General features: G+C 44.2%; 2 protein-coding genes across 2 annotated transcripts; both read right to left on the bottom strand.

Moving 5' to 3' along the window:
* Nucleotides 1–871: 871 nt before the first annotated feature.
* Nucleotides 872–2,086, bottom strand: LOC109775685 (F-box protein At2g26160-like). The gene has a single exon (XM_020334399.1). It carries the CDS (start codon nt 2,084–2,086, stop codon nt 872–874), a length of 1,215 nt encoding a protein of 404 aa, XP_020189988.1.
* Nucleotides 2,087–10,390: 8,304 nt separating this feature from the next.
* On the bottom strand, nt 10,391–11,209 carry LOC141039185 (uncharacterized). Its single transcript, XM_073506502.1, has 2 exons — nt 10,856–11,209; nt 10,391–10,747 (listed from the first exon to the last, which is right to left on the bottom strand). The coding sequence occupies exons 1-2, from the start codon at nt 11,207–11,209 to the stop codon at nt 10,391–10,393; spliced, it is 711 nt and encodes a 236-aa protein (XP_073362603.1).
* Between the last annotated feature and the right edge of the window lie 9,236 nt (nt 11,210–20,445).

The raw sequence follows: 20,445 nt of genomic DNA, 5'->3' as shown, positions 1-20,445 counted from the left end.
TAATGAATTTTGACTGGTTTATATGAAAATTTGCCGTGTTTGCTTGAATTTTGTCCGGTTAGTTAAAACCTGGGTGGAATTGTATGCGGGCGGCGTTGAATGACCGTCTCCCGCATCCGTGTCCACGAATGGATGCCGGAGAAAATTTGGGCGCCAGAGTTTGGAGATGCCCTTATAGACCTTTTCATTGTGGGGCCCAACATATTGCCATCTGGAGAAGTTAGTTAGCACATGCATGGCAACCGGTTCTCAAATTTTGAATTTGAATATCTAACACACAACATCTACCATGATTAAAGCTTTCAAAATCTAACTTAAGAAATATCTAGACTTGTAGAGGCGGTCCTTTTTAGTTTGCATATAAGATTTGTCCGAAGTCAAAGTATCTTTACTTTAACCAAATTTATAGAAAAGAGTATCAACATTCACTATACCAAATCAATATTGTTATATTCATTATGAAATGTCATAGTATATATAGTTGGTACTGTAGATGTTTATATATTTTTAATATAAATCTGGTCAAACTTGGTTGATTTTGACTTGACAAAAATCTAATACGCGGAGTAAAAATGACCGGAGGGAGTACAACGTTGACGGGAAATACATCTTAGGTTTGCAATCATCAGACCAAGTACTCCCTCCGTTCCTAAATATTTGTCTTTCTAGGCATTTCAACAAGTGACTACATACGGAGCAAACTGAATGAATCTACACTTTAAAATATGTCTATATACATCTGTATGTGGTAGTCATTTGAAATGTCTAGAAAGACAAATATTTAGGAACGGAGGGAGTAGTATTTGAGGCCAGCATGCAGAGCCTGCCAACATCATGCATAGATAGAACTGGCCATTCACTTCAGTCGTAGCTATCCCTGACTTGGAGTTGGAGGGAATAGCCACGTGACCGGGAAGCCTTTCAACGGCCGCACGGGCGTCTCGAGGAACAACTCCGACCGCCTCGTCCTCATGTCGTAGACGCTGCAGTAGAAGGGCTCCGGTTGTTTGTGGTAGTATCGATGATTGTATGTCCCAGCGATGGCGTCCTCCGTGAAGAAGATACGATCCCCGGTGTAGAGACAGTCCTGCTCGTGCTCGGCGGCGGCGGCGGTAACATGAACCGCTCGGGAGCACCATGGCCCGACGAACAGCATCCGGCGGTCGCCCACGCTCCTCAGCCTCGCCCACCGCGACCGCGCCAAGTCCGCCTCGAGCACCCTGAACTTGGTCCCCATCTGCAGCTCGAGCGCACTCCACATCCGACGCCCCCCTATCGTCGTCCGCTCCGCCTTGCTCTTAGGATCCTCCCTGCAGACCAACAGCAACGTTCCGCTGGATTCTAGCAGGTATCGCGGCGAGTCGCCGAGGACCCGGCCCCGGCGGGGGTTACCCATGAGGTGGTCGACCCGTGACACGGCCGGCTCGCCGGTGCGCCTGTCGGTGGCGATGGACACGGAGAAGAGCCCGTCCCAGCTGTCGAGGGCGTAGAGCTTTCCCTCGCACGAGACAATGTCTTGGAGGTGGCGAAGCTCGTCGGGTGTGCTGGACCACCACGAGGACGCCCCTGGCCGGCACAAGGCAAGCTTGCTATACGTCCATGCCTCGTTGTCATCGACGATCGCGGCGACGAGGTCGTCGGAGCACACGACGAGCTTCAACATATACGGCTTGGGCTCGTCTTGCGGGACCCGGAGAGGCACGTTGGGGGCGTACGTGTCGGAGAGGCCGGGGAGCAGGATGGTGGTGGACATGGAGAAGGGGCTGACCAGCGTGTAGGCGCCGTCGAAGCGCTCGAACACGAGCCACTGGCCGCAGGAGCTCTGCGCGTGCGGCAGCTGCCGGTGGCGGTCGAGGTGGAGCGGCAGCGGCCGGAAGGCGGAGCCAGGCAGGCTGTAGAATGTCCGGTCGGGCAAGGCGAGCCATGGGTAGTGCAGGGGCGGAGAGGTCTGCCGCGCAGAGGCGCGCCACTGTTTGCAGACGGCGGCGAAGCGGACCCGGTCGGCATGGCAAGGGAGGCGGCGGAGCACGACCCCCGCGAGCTCGGAGGGGATGCTCGACCAGCAGCTTGGTGCGCGGCGTGACATATCGGATCGACGAACGAGAAAGCCTGCGGCGTGTGTGCCTCTGTACGTCCACGGTCCCTGCCGTGGGAGCCGTATATGTATACGCGGTTGGCATGACACGAGAGTCCGAGACTGTCTCAAAAATACTTTCCAGTTTTTTTACCTGTTTTTTTAACCAGTTGAGAAGTTCGCCGGCCCGTGCAGCGTTTCATTGTGCGCCAGTTTTGGGAAGAACGAAGGCGGGAGCTCCTAGTTCTTTTTTTTTTTTGAGGCGGGAGCTCCTAGTTTTTTTTTTTGAGGGGTAGCGGGAGCTCCTAGTTAGCTCTCGTGGCGACTTGCAACGGGCCGGCCCAATAATCTTCTATTCGAGTTGTAAACGCAACGAAAAAAATTACCATCCAGATGAATTCTAGGTGAAACCTGACTCGAACTCAGCACACACCGATGACTACCTTAGCCAATAACCACTTGACCGCATTGACTTACCTGTTTGTAATCAGGAAACAATCTATTTGACCATATTACAATACAACATAAATACACATTATATGTCCAATATAATTTTTTGAAAAATGAAAGCATAAATTTGAGAACGATTTCTTAATAATATTAAGAATAACCAAGAATTTAACAAAACAAAATTTTGAAAAAAATTCATCAATATTTGAAAAAAGTTCACCAGATTTTGAAAAAAAGTTCACAGATTTCATAAAATGTTCATCGACTTGATAAAATAAATTCATCAATTTTGAAAAAGGTTCAATTATTTTGAAAAAAAATTTGATCAAAATTAAAAAAATCATTGAAATTCAAAAAAGTTAATCAATTTTTAAAAAAAATCGTCGAAATTGAAAAAAACTTCATTGAATTTCAAAAAAGTTCACCAATTTTGAAAAAAAGATCATCAATTTGAAAAAAGTTCATTGAATTTGAAAAAGTTCATCGAATTTTCAAATAAGTTCATCGATTTGAAGAAATAGTTCACGTATTTGCAAGATAATTCATTGACCCAGGAAGAAGAAAAAAGAAAAAATAGAAAGCAGAAAAGGAAAGAGTAAAACGAAAAAAAATGAAAAAGGGAGAAAACAAAAAGTAAAGAATAAAAGGGAAAAATGATCTAATTAATCAGATCCTGCTGGTTGGCGTGGTTGTTTGTTCACTCTGTATTGAAGATGGAGATCGCGGGTTCGAAACTTCACCAGCTCGTTCATTTTTTGCCGATTAAAAACACAGAACTATATGGGCCGGCCCAGCGCGGACTCGAACCCGCGCCTGTAAAATGCAGGTTTATTCAGCTAGCCACTACACCACCGAATCCTTTGGGAAGCAATCCGTCTCAAGTCTGGCGCTCCATACATGAAGGGTGTGACACCCTTAAATTGGGAATCATCAAAAGGATAGGGACATGAAGCGAGACGAGTGTATGGCATGACAACTGGATACCGCAAGATCATAAACTACGGCCGGTGTGCCCAAAGACCCCAAACCCGCCGCAAGTAGTGTCAGAGTTGCTTGACCACACTACTGCGGGCTGGAATATTCATGTTCTGGATGAGCACTTTTATGCAATGGACAAGGAAGCGATACTGAATATCCCCTTGAGTACACGAGTTCAAGCCGATTTCTGGGCATGGCACTATGACAGAAGAGGCACTTTTTCAGTACGGTCTGCATACCGTTTACTGGCAACTACAAAGCAACAGCGAACAGACTGGTTGGAGCATGTTCCGGGGCAATCAGATTCTGATGCAGATAAGAAGTCTTGGGGCAAACTCTGGAATTTGAGCATTCCATCCAAAATCAAAAAATTTGCTTGGCGGCTAGCCAAGACATCAATCCCAACCGGTGAGGGAATCACAGGAAGATCACAGATTCGCCGGCTTGCCCTTTATGCCAAGCGGCGGTCGATACGTGGAGACATTCTTTGTTTGATTGCCATATGTCACGGTGTGTCTGGGCTCTGGCCGACGAGGAATTGACAGAAGTAATGATCTCAAACCAAACCGAGGATGCTCGACTTTGGATGTTCTGGCTACTGGACACTTTAACATAGCAGGAAGTTGTTCATATTTTGATCACTATGTGGGCCATATGGTGGGCGCGACGCCGTGCTATCCATGACGAGCAGTACCAAAGCCCCCTGAGCAGTTCGGTCTTCATCAAAAAAATTCTGGTGGATCTTGATTGTAATGTTGTGCACAAGTCACGCCTGAGGAGGGACTTGCATGTGAAGCCCAAGGACCTGGATGTAACAGCGGAAAATTCGAGGACTAGAGCGACACCATCAGTTTGGCTTCCCCCAACCAACGAAGAAGCGAAGCTAAACGCAGATGGAGGCGTGTCCAGATCTGGTAGGAGGGGCGCAACAGCTGTGGTCTGCCGTGACAGAGCATGAGTTTTTCTGGGAGCTTTAGCAAGAGTTCTCGAGGGTCTCATGGATCCGCCCTCGTTGGAAGCCCAATCATGCAATGAAGCCCTTTCTTTGGCGATGGATCTCAATCTCAACTCTATATCCGTGGCTTCGGATTGTGCTGCTGTGATTTCCATGATAGGCTTGGATGTTCCTTGCCAGTTCGCTTCGGTTTTGAGTGAGATAAACCATAGGGCTAGATTTTTTTTCCTAATATCCGTTTCATTCATGAGAATAGGAAGCATAATTTTGAAGCGCATGCTCTTGCAAAAGTTGCGGTTTCTTTGTCTCCCGGGCGCCACCCGTGGCTTGTTAATACGCCCGACATCATCTGTATCCCTATGAACATCCAGATTTAATAAAGGTTACAGATGCTAAAAAAACCACCGAATCCTTAAGAACCATAAAATCCGCCCTATTTATTACAGATTTTCAAACCATTCTTTTTTTGGAACAGTCAATTTTTTAATGAAAAAAGTTCATAAATTTTTGAAAAATGTTCAACGATTAGAAAAAAAGTTTATCAAACTTGAAAGAAGTTCATTGATTTCAGAAAAATTTCATCAAATATTTAAAAAGTTCATCGAGTTTGAAAAATAGTTCATCGAATTCGGAAAAAAGTTCATCAAATCTGAAAAAAGTTCATCATATTTGAAAAAAAAATCATCGAATCTTGTAAAAAGAGTTCATCAATATTTTTAAAATCAAATATAATTTAAAAAATAGATCAATTTAGAAAAAAGATTCATGAAATTTGAGAAAAAATCATGCATTAAAGAAAACAAAAAAGAATGAACGGAAAAGGATAAAAGAACAAAACGAACTTAAAAACTAGAGAAATGAAAGAAGAGGAGTACATTAGCACAAAGTGGGGCGCTGGCCTGATGGTTAGTGTGTAACCATCACATCGAAGGGGTCGCGGAGTTGATCCCCTCTGCTTGCGCATTTTTTACGTCTCCGAAGACAGAAAAGCAATTACACATGGGCCGAGCCTGGTAACGGGCGCCTGCAGCGTCAAAATAGAAATGCCAAGAAAGGCAGCGGCTGCAGCAGTCTGCCGAGACAGAGAAGCCCATTACCTGGGTAGTTCTGCGTTGGTTATCGCTGGAGTTGATGACCCCGCCACTCTGGCGGCCAGGCGTGAGAACTTTGCTCTGGCTGAAGATTTACATTTGCAACGTTTTATCATTGCTTCTGACTCGAAGCAAGTAGTTCATGATATTATCAATAGTAGTCGAGGTAGCTATGGGGCTATAGTTAGTGAGATCAATTTCAAAGCTCCGATGCTTCGTGAACCAACATGTGGTTGGATGGTTCTTCTTTAGCCCACGAGAGTTCAAGTCCTATACTTGACATTGGTGCTTGCATTTTCCTCGATTTATTTCAGGCCTCCCGATGATGTGCATTCAGTGGGAGGAGACGTTTGTGGCGATTTCGTCAATCTCAAGATGATGTGTCAACTCAGTCTTTCGGAGGTGCTGTTAGGGGTAGGGTTTGCGTGCGTGCGTTCAGAGGAGTGAGTGTGTGTGTATGTATGAGCATCTGCGTCTGTATTGTCTTCAAAAAATCCTCGATGCTTAATCTCGGCACTCAACGCGCTGTCCTTCTGCTCCACCGCCGCATGGTTAGCCCTTGCCCTTCCCTCATTGCGGCATCCTCTTCTTCTGACGCCCTCGCTCCCCAGCCCCGGCTCCACCTGTGCTCAGCCATGTGTCTGTTATCTCTTCCTCGCTTCTTATTTAGAGACATTAAAATTGCGCACTAACCAAACCATCTCAGGCCATCAGTGTTTTCGACCATTGGATCTAGAATTGTGGCCGTCTCCGGCCGTTGGATTTCCTTCTAAATACATATGAGTGTCCATACATCGCTAGAAAGGGCTAAAAGGCTGGGCCGCTGCTCCAGCAACAAAATCGCCCATCAGTCGTTGAACTAGGCCTACTTGGGAAACAATAGAAGGCCACGCTTGGGCCCTGTGAGCCCACCGGGACACAACAGGAGGCCGCGCTCGGGCGATTCTGGATGTGTATGGCCAGAATGTAATGTAGCTTTTTGTTCAGCATTTTCATCTCTTCGACCAGGAGCCGTTTTGGACTCAATTATGATCGATGAATCGGAGGAACAAGCAGACATTATCTTCATTTCTGCCGGAGATTCCCGCGTTTTTTCAGCCGATTCTCCGAAATGGGGAGAGATCCGCCGAGCGATGCGAACGGCGATGCGGCGTCTGTGGAGGGTTGAAGAAGCGGAGTAACGTACAGTCACGGATTTAAGGCATCATTGATGCGAGCCGTAATGGTGGTGGACGTGCGTTACTGGCGAGCGCTGATGGTGGATGTGCGTTACAATCCGGCTGCCTCCCCCTCATGCCCTGCCATGCGCCTATATATCCTCTCCTTGCATAGGTTGATGTTACTATTATATGTTTTCTTCGCTGGTGCAGATCTTTTGTACCACTTCTCCCCCATGCTTCGTATTCTATCGAACTATGTTGTTTTTTCTCTTCAAAATCAGCCACAGAGCATGTGAGGTGAGAGGAACCCAAGAAGCAGGAAGACAAAGAGATGGAAGCTTCACCGACGGGAATGACAACATCGACAAAAGGCAGCTCGCTGTCCGATGGGGCAAAGAGAATCGACGCTCGGGAGGACGCCGGTGTCCGTGGTCATCACCTGGAGGTCACCAGAGCTCGCCGCAATAGCTGGAGACTGAAGGAGGCCATGGTGCCCCTCTCTAGACGAGATTCTCCGCCATTTCCTCACGAGCCTCACCATGAGGAACAACCATCATTGTAGCTAGAATTTATCTTTCGACTTATTACATGCATGATGGGTTACAGGTTGGTTTGATCTATTGTATTATGCATCTAATTCTGCTCCATGTTCGAGTCAACCTGGCACTTCTTTCCATAATTCTTGATTTTTTATTGATTTATTAAATGTCCAATTATATGTTGTTTCGGTCTGTTGTATCAGGAGGAACGACCTCTCCTTATTGTTGGAAACGTAGCATGCAATTTCAAATTTTTCCTATGATCACGCAAGATCTATCTAGGAGATGCATAGCGACGAGAGGGAGAGAGTGTGTCCACGTACCCTCATAGACCGAAAGCGGAAGCGTTTAGTTAACGCGGTTGATGTAGTCGAACGTCTTCGTGATCCAACCGATCAAGTACCGAACGTACGGCACCTCCGAGTTCAGCACACGTTCAGCTCAATGACGTCTCTCGAACTATTGATCCAGCAGAGTGTCGAAGGAGAGTTTCGTCAGCACGACGGCGTGGTGACTGTGATGGTGATGTGATCCGCGCAGGGCTTCGCCTAAGCACTACGACAACATGACCGGAGGAGTAAACTGTGGAGGGGAGCACCGCACACGGCTAAGAGAATAATTGATGTGCTTTGGGGTTCCCCCTGCCCCCGTATAAAGGAGGAGAGGGAGGAGGCCGGCCCTAGGGGCGCGCCATGGGGGGGCACCGACTTGGACTCCTAGTCCTAGTCGGTCCCCCCTTTCTTTCGAAGGGGGAAACGGGAAGGAGAGGGAGAGGGAGAAGGAAAGGGGGCCGCGCCCCCTTCCCCTTGTCCAATTCGGACTGCCCATGGGGGCCCGCGCGCCATCCCTTGTGGGCTCCCCTCTCTCTCTCCTATGGCCCATGTTGGTGAAGGAAATATGCCCTGGAGGCAATAATAAAGTTGTTATTTATTTTTCCTTATATCATGATAAATGTTTATTATTCATGCTAGAATTGTATTAACCGGAAACTTAGTACATGTGTGAATACATAGACAAACAGAGTGTCCCTAGTATGCCTCTACTTGACTAGCTCATTAATCAAAGATGGTTAAGTTTCCTAGCCATAGACATGTGTTGTCATTTGATGAACGGGATCACAACATTAGAGAATGATGTGATAGACAAGACCCATCCGTTAGCTTAGCATAATGATCGTTTAGTTTTATTGCTATTGCTTTCTTCATGACTTATACATATTCCTCTGACTATGAGATTATGCAACTCCTGAATACCAGAGGAACACTTTGTGTGCTATCAAACGTCACAACGTAACTGGGTGATTATAAAGATCCTCTACAGGTGTCTCTGATGGTGTTTGTTGAGTTGGCATAGATCGAGATTAGAATTTGTCACTCCGTGTATCGAAGAGGTATCTCTGGGCCCTCTCGGTAATGCACATCACTATAAGCCTTGCAAGCAATGTGACTAATGAGTTAGTTACGGGATGATGCATTATGAAATGAGTAAAGAGACTTGCCGGTAACGAGATTGAACTAGGTATGAGGATACCGAGGATCGAATCTTGGGCAAGTAACATACCGATGACAAAGGGAATAACTTATGTTGTTATGCGGTTTGACCGATAAAGATCTTCGTAGAATATGTAGGAGCCAATATGAGCATCCATGTTCCACTATTGGTACTGACCAGAGATGTGTCTCGGTCATGTCTACATAGTTCTCGAACCCGTAGGGTCCGCACGCTTAACGTTCGATGACGATTTGTATTATGAGTTATGTGATTCGATGACCGAAGTTTGTTCGGAGTCCCGGATGAGATCACGGACATGACGAGGAGTCTCGAAATGGTCAAGACATAAATAATGATATATTGGAAGGTTATATTCGGACACCGGAATGTTCCGGAATGATTCGGGTATTTTTAGGAGTACCGGGAGGTTACCGTAACCACCCCCCCCCCCCCCCCCCCCCGGGGAAGTAATGGGCCTTAGTGGAAATGAGAGAAGGGCCACAAGGGAGGCCGCGCCCGCCCCCCTCCCCCCCATGGCAAGTCTGAATTGTACTAGGGAGGGAGCGGCTCCCCCCTCTTTCCTTCTCCCCTTACTCCTCTTTCCCTCTCTCCCTCTGTTGGAAAGGAAGGAACTAGGATTGGGAATCCTAGTTGGACTCCCCTATGGCGCGCCCCTCCTAGGCCGCCGGTCTCCTCCTCCCCTCCTTTATATACGGGGGAGGGGGCACCCCAAAGGTACAACAAGTATTCTCTTAACCGTGTGCGGTGCCCCCCTCCACAGCTTACCACCTCAGTCATATCATCGTAGTGCTTAGGCGAAGCCCTGCGCCGGTAAATTCATCATCACCGTCGCCACGCCGTCGTGCTGACGGAACTCTCTCTCGTCCTCAATTGGATCAAGAGCTCGAGGGACGTCATCGTGCTGAACGTGTGCTGAACATGGAGGTGTCGTACGTTCGGTGCTAGGATCGGTTGGATTGTGAAGACGTTCGACTACATCAACCGCGTTACTAAACGCTTCCGCTTTCGGTCTACGAGGGTACGTGGACACACTCTCCCCGCTCGTTGCTAGGTTTCTCCTATATAGATCTTGCGTGATCGTAGGATTTTTTTTAAATACTACGTTCCCCAACAGTTGTCCCATTACTTTCCCGGGGGGTTCCGGTAACCCCTGGGTACTCCGAAAAATATCCGAAACGCTCTGAAACTATTCCGGTGTCCGAATACTCTCGTCCAATATATCAATCTTTACCTCTAGACCATTTCGAGACTCCTCGTCATCTCTGTGATCTCATCTGGGACTCCGAACAATCTTCGGTCACCAAAACACATAACTCATAATACAAATCATCATCGAATGTTAAGCGTGCGGACCCTACGGGTTTGAGAACTATGTAGACATGACCGAGACACATCTCCGATCAATAACCAACAACGGAACCTGGATGCTCATTTTTTTCGAGAGTATGCCAATGGCATACCATAGCTTTATAGAAGAGAGAAAAGTATTTACAAGATAGTGTCCTGGGTGCGAACACGAAGGACACAAAACGCACACAACTCCAACTCCTCTATATGCTAACTTCTCACAAAACGTTGTAGCCCACCTACACCCACACCCGCCATCTTCCACTCCGCGATTTCGTCGAGGATCATGAATGGAAGATCAGACGCAGTCTTTTGTTCATGACCTTGTTGAAGACTCTGGCATTCCTCTGCTTCCACAATGCCCATGCAACCGCAGTCACCATCGTGTCAAACCCTCTCCGATCAGCCCTAAAGAAACTTGTACGCGCGGTAAGCCACCACTCCGTGAACTCGACCGTCTCCAGCGGCCCCTGTATGTTGAGGTGGAGAAGGCCAAACACCCTGTGCCACACCTCCTGAGCATAGGTGCAGTGAGCCAGGATGTGTGCCACATTGTCCTCCGCTTGCAAGCACGTATAGCAAGTCGACGGTTCATCTTGTAGCCCGTGCCTGGCTCTCCTGTCAGATGTCCACAGACGGTTCTGCAAAGCAAGCCAGATGAAAAGTTTGCATTTGAGCGGTGCCCAACTCCTCCAAGTGCAGCTTGCGGTTGGCGATCTGGTCAGCTCCGAGCAAAGGTAATGATAGACCGACTTGGCTGAGTAGGAGCCTGACGTCGTGAGCGGCCAGGTGAAGCTGTTAGGCTGATCTGGATCCCTTGGCACCGTGTTTATCGCGTGCGCAAGGTGCATGAGCTGAATGAGGGCCGTGAAGGAGGTGTTACCCTCGAAGTCCTGTGTCCAGCTAGCGCCGTCGAGGGCCTGACACACCGTGCGTCTGTTCACCGTCCTGGCTGGTACCAAGGTGACCAGCAATGGTGCAATGTCCGCTGCCGCTGCTCCGTGAATCCATCTGTCCTTCCAAAAGAGTACCCGCTCGCCCGATCCAACTTTGATGTCGACCAAGGTGTCGAACACCGCTTTAGCCTCCTCGTCTCTCATCATCGGCAGGCCTTGGCACGGGCGTTGGGTATCGGTCCTCTTGAGCCACTCCCATCTAACTCTGAGTGCGATCGCCTGCCACTTCAGATTCTTGATGCCCAGCCCCCCAACGGTTTTGGGACGACAATTTTTTTCCCAAGCTACCAGGCACTGTCCTCCATTACACTTGTCCTTGCCGGCCTAGAAAAAAGATCTCATCCATTTGTTCATATCCTCAAGGACCCACTCCAGCGCCTCCGAGACCATAAGGTGGTGCTCATATTGGTTCCTACATATTCTACAAAGATCTTTATCGGTCAAACCAAAATGACAACATACGTCATTCCTTTGTCATCGGTATGTTACTTGCCAGGGATTCGATCGTCGGTATCTTCATACCTAGTTCAATCTCCTTACCGGCAAGTCTCTTTACTCGTTTCGTAATACATCATCCCGCAACTAACTCATTAGTCACATTGCTTGCAAGGCTTATCATGATGTGCATTACCGAGAGGGCCCAGAGATACCTCTCCGATACTTGGAGTGACAAATCCTAATCTCGATCTATGCCAACCCAACAAACACCTTCGGAGACATCTGTAGAGCATCTTTATAATCACCCAGTTACGTTGTGACGTTTGATAGCACACAAGGTGTTCCTTCGGTATTCGGGAGTTGCATAATCTGATAGTCAAAGGAATATGTATAAGTCATGAAGAAAGCAATAGCAATAAAACTTAACGATCATTATGCTAAGCTAACGGATGGGTCTTGTCCATCATATCATTCTCCTAATGATGTGATCCCGTTTATCAAATGATAACGCATGTCTATGGTCAGGAAACTTAACCATCTTTCATTAACGAGCTACCCAAGTAGAGGCATACTAAGGACACTTTGTTTTGTCTATCTATTCACACATGTATGAAGTTTCCGGTTAATACAGTTCTAACATGAATAATAAACATTTATCATGATATAAGGAAATAAAAATAACAACTTTATTATTGCCTCTAGGGCATATTACCTTCAGTCTCCAACTTGCACTAGAGTCAATAATCTAGATTAGATTGTAATGAATCTAACACCCATGGAGTCTTGGTGCTGATCATGTTTTGCTCGTGGAAGAGGCTTAGTCAACGGGTCTGCAACATTCAGATCCGTATGTATTTTGCAAATCTCTATGTTCCCCTCCTTGACTTGATCGCGGATGGAGATGAAGCGTCTCTTGATGTGCTTGGTTCTCTTGTGAAATCTGGATTCCTTCGCTAAGGCAATTGCTCCAGTATTGTCACAAAATATTTTCATTGGACCCGATGCACTAGGTATTACACCTAGATCGGATATGAACTCCTTCATCCAGACTCCTTCATTTGCAGCTTCCGAAGCAGCTATGTACTCCGCTTCACACGTAGATCTCGCCATGACGCTCTGCTTGGAACTGCACCAACTTACAGCTCCACCATTCAATATAAATACGTATCCGGTTTGCGACTTAGAGTCATCCGGATCAGTGTCAAAGCTAGCATTGACGTAACCATTTACGACAAGCTCTTCGTCACCTCCATAAACGAGAAACATATCCTTAGTCCTTTTCCGGTATTTCAGGATGTTCTTGACCGTTGTCCAGTGATCCACTCCTGGATTACTTTGGTACCTCCCTGCTAAACTTATAGCAAGGGGCACATCAGGCCTGGTACACAGCATTGCATACATGATAGAACCTATAGCTGAGGCATAGGGAATGACTTTCATTTTCTCTCTATCTTCTGCAGTGGCCGGGCATTGAGTCTGACTCAACTTCACACCTTGTAACATGATACGTCTCCAACGTATCTATAATTTTTGATTGTTCCATGCTGTTATATTATCAATCTTGGATGTTTTATAATCATTTTATATCATTTTTTGGAACTAACTTATTGACATAGTGCCAAGTGCCAGTTGCTGTTTTCTGCATGTTTTTTACATCGCAGGAAATCAATATCAAACGGAGTCCAAATGCAACGAAACTTTACGGCGATTTTTTTTGGACCAGAAGGAACATAATGGGACCTGGCTGCGCCTGGGGGTGCTCCGAGGAGAGCACAACCCGCCAGGAGGCCCAGGCGCGCCCTGGTGGGTTATGCCCACCTCGGGTGCCCTCGAATCGCCTCTTTGCTCTATAAATACCCCAATATCCCAAAACCCTAGGGAAGTCGACGAAATATTCATCCAGCCGCCGCAGAGTCCAGAACCACCAGATCCAATCTAGACACCATCTCGGATGGGGTTCACCACCTCCATTGGTGCCTCTTCCATGATGCGTGAGTAGTTCTTTGTAGACCTTCGGGTCCATAGTTAGTAGCTAGATAGCTTTCTCTCTCTCTCTCTCTCTCTCTCTCTCTCTCTCGCTGAATTCTCAATACAATGGTCTCTTGGAGATCCATATGATGTAACTCTTTTGCAGTGTGTTTGTTGGGATCAACGAACTTTGAGTTTATGATCAGATCTATCTTCTTATATCCATGAAAGTTATTTGAGTTTCTTTGATCTATTATATGCATGATTGCTTATAGCCTCGTATTTCTTCTCTGATATTTGGGTTTTGTTTGGCCAACTTGATCTATTTATCTTGCAATGGGAAGAGGTGCTTTGTAGTGGGTTCGATCTTACGGTGCTTGATCCCAGTGACAGAAGGGGAACCGACACGTATGTATCGTTGCTACTAAGGATAAAACGATGGGGTCTATCTCTACATAGATAGATCTTGTCTACACCATGTCATCGTTCTTATTGCATTACTCCGTTTCTCCATGAACTTAATACACTAGATGCATGCTGGATAGCGGTCGATGTGTGGAGTAATAGTAGTAGATGCAGGCAGGAGTCGGTCTACTAATCTTGGACGTGATGCCTATGTACTGATCATTGCCTGGATATCGTCATGAGTATTTGAAGTTCTATCAATTGCCCAACAGTAATTTGTTCACCCACCGTTTGCTATTTTTCTCGAGAGAAGCCACTAGTGAAACCTACGGCCCCTGGGTCTCTTTCTCATATTATTTGCCTTTGCGATCTACTTTTCCTTTGCATTTATTTTCATATCCATTAAAATGAAAATACAAAAATACCTTGCTGCAATTTATTCTTATTTATTTTGTTTGGCGTTCGATCTATCAATCTACTACAAATTTATCTCACGTCCGTTTGCCTATCTTGAGGCGCCGCTACCCGAAAGGGATTGACAACCCCTTTTACACGTCGGGTTGCGAGTAGTTGTTATTTGTGTGCAGGTGACGTTTACATTGTGTTGCTTGGTTCTCCTACTGGTTCGATAACCTTGGTTTCATATCTGAGGGAAATACCTACCGCCGTTGTGCTGCATCTTCCCTTCCTCTTTGGGGAAATACCGAAGTAGATTCAAGTGACATCAAAAGGAATTTCTGGCGCCATTGCCGGGGAGCATCTTCAACATATACCAGGTTCCTAATCACAAATCTCATCGCCTCGCAATTTACATTATTTGCCATTTGTCTCTCGTTTTTCTCTCCCCCCACTTCACAAAAATTTGTCGTTTTATTCGTCCCTCTTTTCCGTTCGCCGTTTTATCGTCAGATCTATCCTTTGCTTGCAATCATGAGTGATTTCGGTATGGCACCAACAGATGATGGCCTAACTCCTAAGATTGGACGTACGGGAAATCTGGATGCTAAAACTTTTATCTTGGGGCAAGGGAATGTTATGGGAAAAGAACGTATCCAAGAATTTTTCAATTGTGTGGGAAATTTGAGTCTTGATGATGCTCCTATACTTAAAACTACTAGATCTTATGCGGATGCTATTTCAGCACTAGTTTTGAAGCTTGAAAGTAAATTTATTTGTACCGATCCTACTTTGCATAGATTGTTTTTTGAGCTTCCCGTTATAAAGAATCCTAGGGCTAAAAAGTTGGCCATCCTTGTCCTTATGAATGAATTTGATTACATAATACGGGAAGCTAGGGAAATCTTTGATTTTTATGGTATGAATCGTGAAAAACCTGTGATAGATGAAATTCTTTACAACAGTGACTATGCTTTAAGACATTTGCTTGGGGACAATAAAATCTTTGATGAGAATCTTAAAAAGGAAGTCCCCATTTTAGATAAAATCCAACAAGTTTTCAATAATGTTAATCAACATTACTCTTGGATTGTTGCGGGGAATCAAAAGGGTTATGATGAACACCAACTTAGGAACGCTAAGGTTTCTATGAATAAGATGTTTTTTTTGTGTTTACAAAACCCCATGATGAAAACACCTCTCAGAAAGTTAAGAAGAAGGATGACAAAACTTAGATCCTTGCTTTATGCCTAGCTAAGGGCGTAAAACTATAGCGCTTGTTCGGAAGCAACCCAATGAATAAAATTTATTTTTGATTTTTGCTTCCTGTTCTTGAGTGTTAGCAGAATTATGCTACTATTATGATTGTGTTTTTTGTGATTTAATTAGTGTTTGTGCCAAGTAAAGCCTTTAGGATCTTCTTGGGTGATAGTTGTTTGATCTTGCTGAAAAAACAGAAACTTTGCCCTCACGAAAACAATTCGTATTTTTTTACCAGAGCGTGATAAAATGCCAATTCCTTTTGTAGTAGATCAATATAAAAATTGCTCAGGTTGTCCTAATTTTTTAGAATTTTTGGAGTTCCACAAGTTTTCGAAATAGTCAGATTGCTATGGACTATTCTGTTTTGACAAATTATGTTTTCTTTGTGTTGTGTGCTTATTTTGATGGCTCTATGGTTTTCTTTGATGAGTTTTTGCCATAGAAAAGTTGGAATACAGTAGATATAATGTAGAAACAAAATATGAATTGGTTTGGTACAGTACTTATAGTAGTGATTTATTTTGTTATCTTATGGATCTCACAAAGGTTTTGTTGAGTTTTGTGTGATTGAAGTTTTCAAGTTTTGGGTTATCTTATGATGGATGAAGGAATAAGGAGTAGAAGAGCCTAAGCTTGGGGATGCCCTGGCATCCCAAGCTATTATCCAAAAATGAGCAACCAACTAAGCTTGGGGATGCCCCCGAGTGGCATCCCCTCTTTCTTCTAACGACCATCGGTATTTTACTTGAAGCTATATTTTTATTTGTCACATACTATGTGTTTTGCTTGGAGTGTCTTGTATGATATGAGTGTTTGCTTGTTTTATTTTGTGTTTTAAGTCTTGGTCCCTTGCTTGACACACCTATTTGGGAGAGCCAAAATTATGTCATGACTTGTTAGAATTGCTCTCTATGCTTCACTTACATTTTTATGAGCTATGGACTTGCTCTAGTGCTTCACTTATATCTTTTTTAGCATGGTGTGCTTATTTTTTTTGAAGAAATGCTCTCTTGCTTCACTTAGATTTATTTGAGAGTTAGTAAAATTTTCAAGAAATTCTCTCTTGCTTCACTTAAATTATTTTGAGAGAAAGAAAAATTTTATGTGCATGATCTTCACTTATATTTGTTTGAGCTTATGAAAAGCAACACATGAAAATTAGTCCCAAAGTGATAGATATCCAAGAAGGATATAATAAAAACTTTCATGAAGATCATTGGACAAAATAAACTTGATTCTTAGTAATAGTTTTGAGATATGATGATGTGATATGTGAGTTTTGTTGATGAGTAATTATGCTTTAGTAAGAATATTGGTGTTAAGGTTTGTGATTCCCTATGCAAGCACGAAAGTCAATAGTCATGCAATGAAATTATATCCTACTTGTGGTGCATTATTCAGTGTTAATTATGCCTAATGCTTTCTTATGAGATTATCCATTTCTTGGTTGGTCTCTTCTCAATATTTTGCTTAGCCTTCATTTTGCACTAAGTATGATCTCTACTTGTGCATCCAAAATCCTTTAAACCAGTTTCGCTACATGAGTCCACTATATCTACCTATATGCGGTATTCTTTTGCCGTTCTAAGAAAATCTGTATGTGCCATCTCTAATTTTCAAAATAAACTTCTCTTTTTGTGTGTTCGTTTCGCTCGCGGAGCGGTGATGGGTGGCTAATATTTTCCATGCTAGATGTGTTATTCTCACGATGAGTGTTTATTCACTTGTCATTGCACGAGAGTAAGGCAAAGGTATTAGGGATGCCTAGTCCCGAAATGAAAAAAATGAGTAAACTTTATGTTGTCAAATAATAAATTCCTTGGAAAGTGTTGGTATGGAAGGCACCCGTGGATACGGCTAGCCATGGAAAGTGAAAGTATGGTGGAAAAAGGAATTCACTTTATTTTGTGTTTGGGAACCGCCTATGATATATCTAGCATGGAAAGTGTTGGGAACTCTAAGTCGTTCTCGTTGGTGGGATGGATACACCTCCCAAAATGTTTTTGTCTCTAAGTTTTCGCTTTGAGCTCTGGCACCTCTACAAATCCCTACTTCCCTCTGTGAAGGGCCTTTCTTTTACTTTATGCAATTTTTATTTTGAATTTGAGTCTCCATCTCTCTTACAAAAGCACCAACTAGGAGGCAATATGATCATACTTAAGTACTGGGTGTAGCTAATATGCGAGTGTATTTCATGAATGGATCAATGGTTGAGCATGATGGGCTAGGGATAACTTATTTTAGCGTCGATATTTTGAAATACATGGTTGCTTGTTGAGATGCTTGAGTATTTAAATTATCGTGTCAAAACTAGACTATTGCTTTGAATCACATAAAAATTCCAAATGTCCATGCTATAAAGAAAAAATATGATATGCCATGTTAGGCAGCATTCCACATCAAAAATTCTTTTTTATCACTTACCTACTCGAGGACAAGTAGGAGTTAAGCTTGGGGATGCAGATATGTCTCAAACGTATCTATAATTTTTGATTGTTCCATGTTGTTATATTATCAATCTTGGATGTTTTATAATCATTTATAGTCATTTTATATCATTTTTTGGTACTAACCTATTGACATAGTGCCAAGTGCCAATTGATGTTTTCTGCATGTTTTTTACATCGCAGGAAATCAATATCAGACGGAGTCCAAACGCAACGAAACTTTATGGAGATTTTTTTGGACCAGAAGGAACATAATGGGCCCTGGCTGCGCCTAGGGGGTGCTCCGAGGAGAGCACAACCCACCAGGGCGCGCCAGGAGGCCCAGGCGCGCCATGGTGGGTTGTGCCCACCTTGGGTGCCCCCAGACCGCCTCTTTGCTCTATAAATACCCCAATATTCCCAAAACCCTAGGGGAGTCGACGAAATATTCATCCAGTTGCCACAGAGTCCAGAACCACCAGATCCAATCTAGACACCATCTCGGATGGGGTTCACCACCTACATTGGTGCCTCTCCGATGATGCGTGAGTAGTTCTTTGTAGACCTTCGGGTCCGTAGTTAGTAGCTAGATGGCTTCCTCTCTCTCTCCCTGAATTCTCAATACAATGGTCTCTTGGAGATCCATATGATGTAACTCTTTTGCAGTGTGTTTGTTGGGATCGATGAACTTTGAGTTTATGATCAGATCTATCTTTTTATATCCATGAAAGTTATTTGAGTTTCTTTGATCTCTTATATGCATGATTGCTTATAGCCTTGTATTTCTTCTCCGATATTTGGGTTTTGTTTGGCCAACTTGATCTATTTATCTTGCAATGGGAAGAGGTGCTTTGTAGTGGGTTCGATCTTAAGGTGCTTGATCCCAGTGACAGAAGGGGAACCGGCACGTATGTATCGTTGCTACTAAGGATAAAACGATGGGGTCTATCTCTAATAGATAGATCTTGTCTACATCATGTCATCGTTCTTATTGCATTACTCCATTCCTCCATGAACTCAATACACTAGATGCATGCTGGATAGCGATCGATGTGTGGAGTAATAGTAGTAGATGCAGGCAGGAGTCGGTCTACTAATCTTGGACGTGATGCCTATGTAATGATCATTGCCTAGATATCGTCATGAGTATCTGAAGTTCTATCAATTTCCCAACAGTAATTTGTTCACCCACCGTTTGCTATTTTTCTCGAGAGAAGCCACTAGTGAAACCTACGGCCCCCGGGTCTCTTTCTCATATTATTTGCCTTTGCGGTCTACTTTCCCTTTGCATTTATTTTCAGATCTATTAAACCAAAAATACAAAAATACCTTGCTGCAATTTATTCTTATTTATTTTGTTTGGTGTTCGATCTATCAATCTACTACAAATTTATCTCACGTCTGTTTTCCTATCTTGAGGCGCCGCTACCCAAAAGGGATTGACAACCCCTTTTACACGTCGGGTGCTACCTCTTGAGCATGCGTTGGTTTTACCCTTGAAGAGGAAAGGGTGATGCAGCAAAGTAGCGTAAGTATTTCCCTCAGATTTGAGAACCAAGGTATCAATCCAGTAGGAGGCTACACGCAAGTCCCTTGTACCTACACAAACAAACAAGAACCTCGCAACCAACGCGATAAATGGGTTGTCAATCCCTTCACGGCCACTTGCGAAAGTGAGATGTGATAGAGATAATAATAAGATAAATATTTTTGGTATTTTTATGATATAGATTGGAAAGTAAAAATTGCAAAATAAAATAGATCGGAAACTTATATGATGGAAAATAGGCCCGGGGGCCATAGGTTTCACTAGTGGCTTCTCTCAAGATAGCATAAGTATTACGGTGGATGAACAAATTACTGTCGAGCAATTGATAGAAAAGTGCATAGTTATGAGAATATCTAGGCATGATCATGTATATAGGCATCACGTCCGCGACAAGTAGATCGAAACGATTCTGCATCTACTAATATTACTCCACACATCGACCGCTATCTAGCATGCATCTAGAGTATTAAGTTCATAAGAACAGAGTAACACATTAGCAAGATGACATGATGTAGAGGGATAAACTCAAGCAATATGATATAAACCCCATCTTTTTATCCTCGATGGCAACAATACAATACGTGCCTTGATGCCCCTGCTGTCACTGGGAAAGGAAAACGCAAGCTTGAACCCAAAGCTAAGCGCTTCTCCCATTGCAAGAAAGATCAATCTAGTAGGCCAAACCAAACTGATAATTCGAAGAGACTTGCAAAGATAACCAATCATACATAAAATAATTCAGAGGAGATTCAAATATTTCTCATAGATAAACTTGATCATAAACCCACAATTCATCGGATCTCGACAAACACACCGCAAAAAGAGTTACATCGAATAGATCTCCAAGAAGACCGAGGAGAACTTTGTATTGAGAATCAAAGAGAGAGAAGAAGCCATCTAGCTAATAACTATGGACCCGAAGGTCTGTGGTAAACTAC

Source organism: Aegilops tauschii, chromosome 1 (genome assembly GCF_002575655.3).
Source record: "Aegilops tauschii subsp. strangulata cultivar AL8/78 chromosome 1, Aet v6.0, whole genome shotgun sequence".
NCBI classification, from domain to species: domain Eukaryota; kingdom Viridiplantae; phylum Streptophyta; class Magnoliopsida; order Poales; family Poaceae; genus Aegilops; species Aegilops tauschii.
Note: the sequence above shows the minus strand (reverse complement) of the source record. Positions and strands in the feature narration are given on the sequence as shown.

What these genes read in the sequence shown, in the direction of transcription:
- LOC109775685 (XM_020334399.1), bottom strand. Translation starts at nt 2,086, where the DNA reads ATGTCACGCCGCGCACCAAGCTGCTGGTCGAGCATCCCCTCCGAGCTC.
- LOC141039185 (XM_073506502.1), bottom strand. Translation starts at nt 11,209, where the DNA reads ATGATGAGAGACGAGGAGGCTAAAGCGGTGTTCGACACCTTGGTCGAC. An exon ending in GCTCCTACTCAGCCAAGTCG is followed by an intron (nt 10,748 to 10,855) that starts GTCTATCATTAC and finishes CTTGCTTTGCAG; the next exon opens with AACCGTCTGTGGACATCTGA.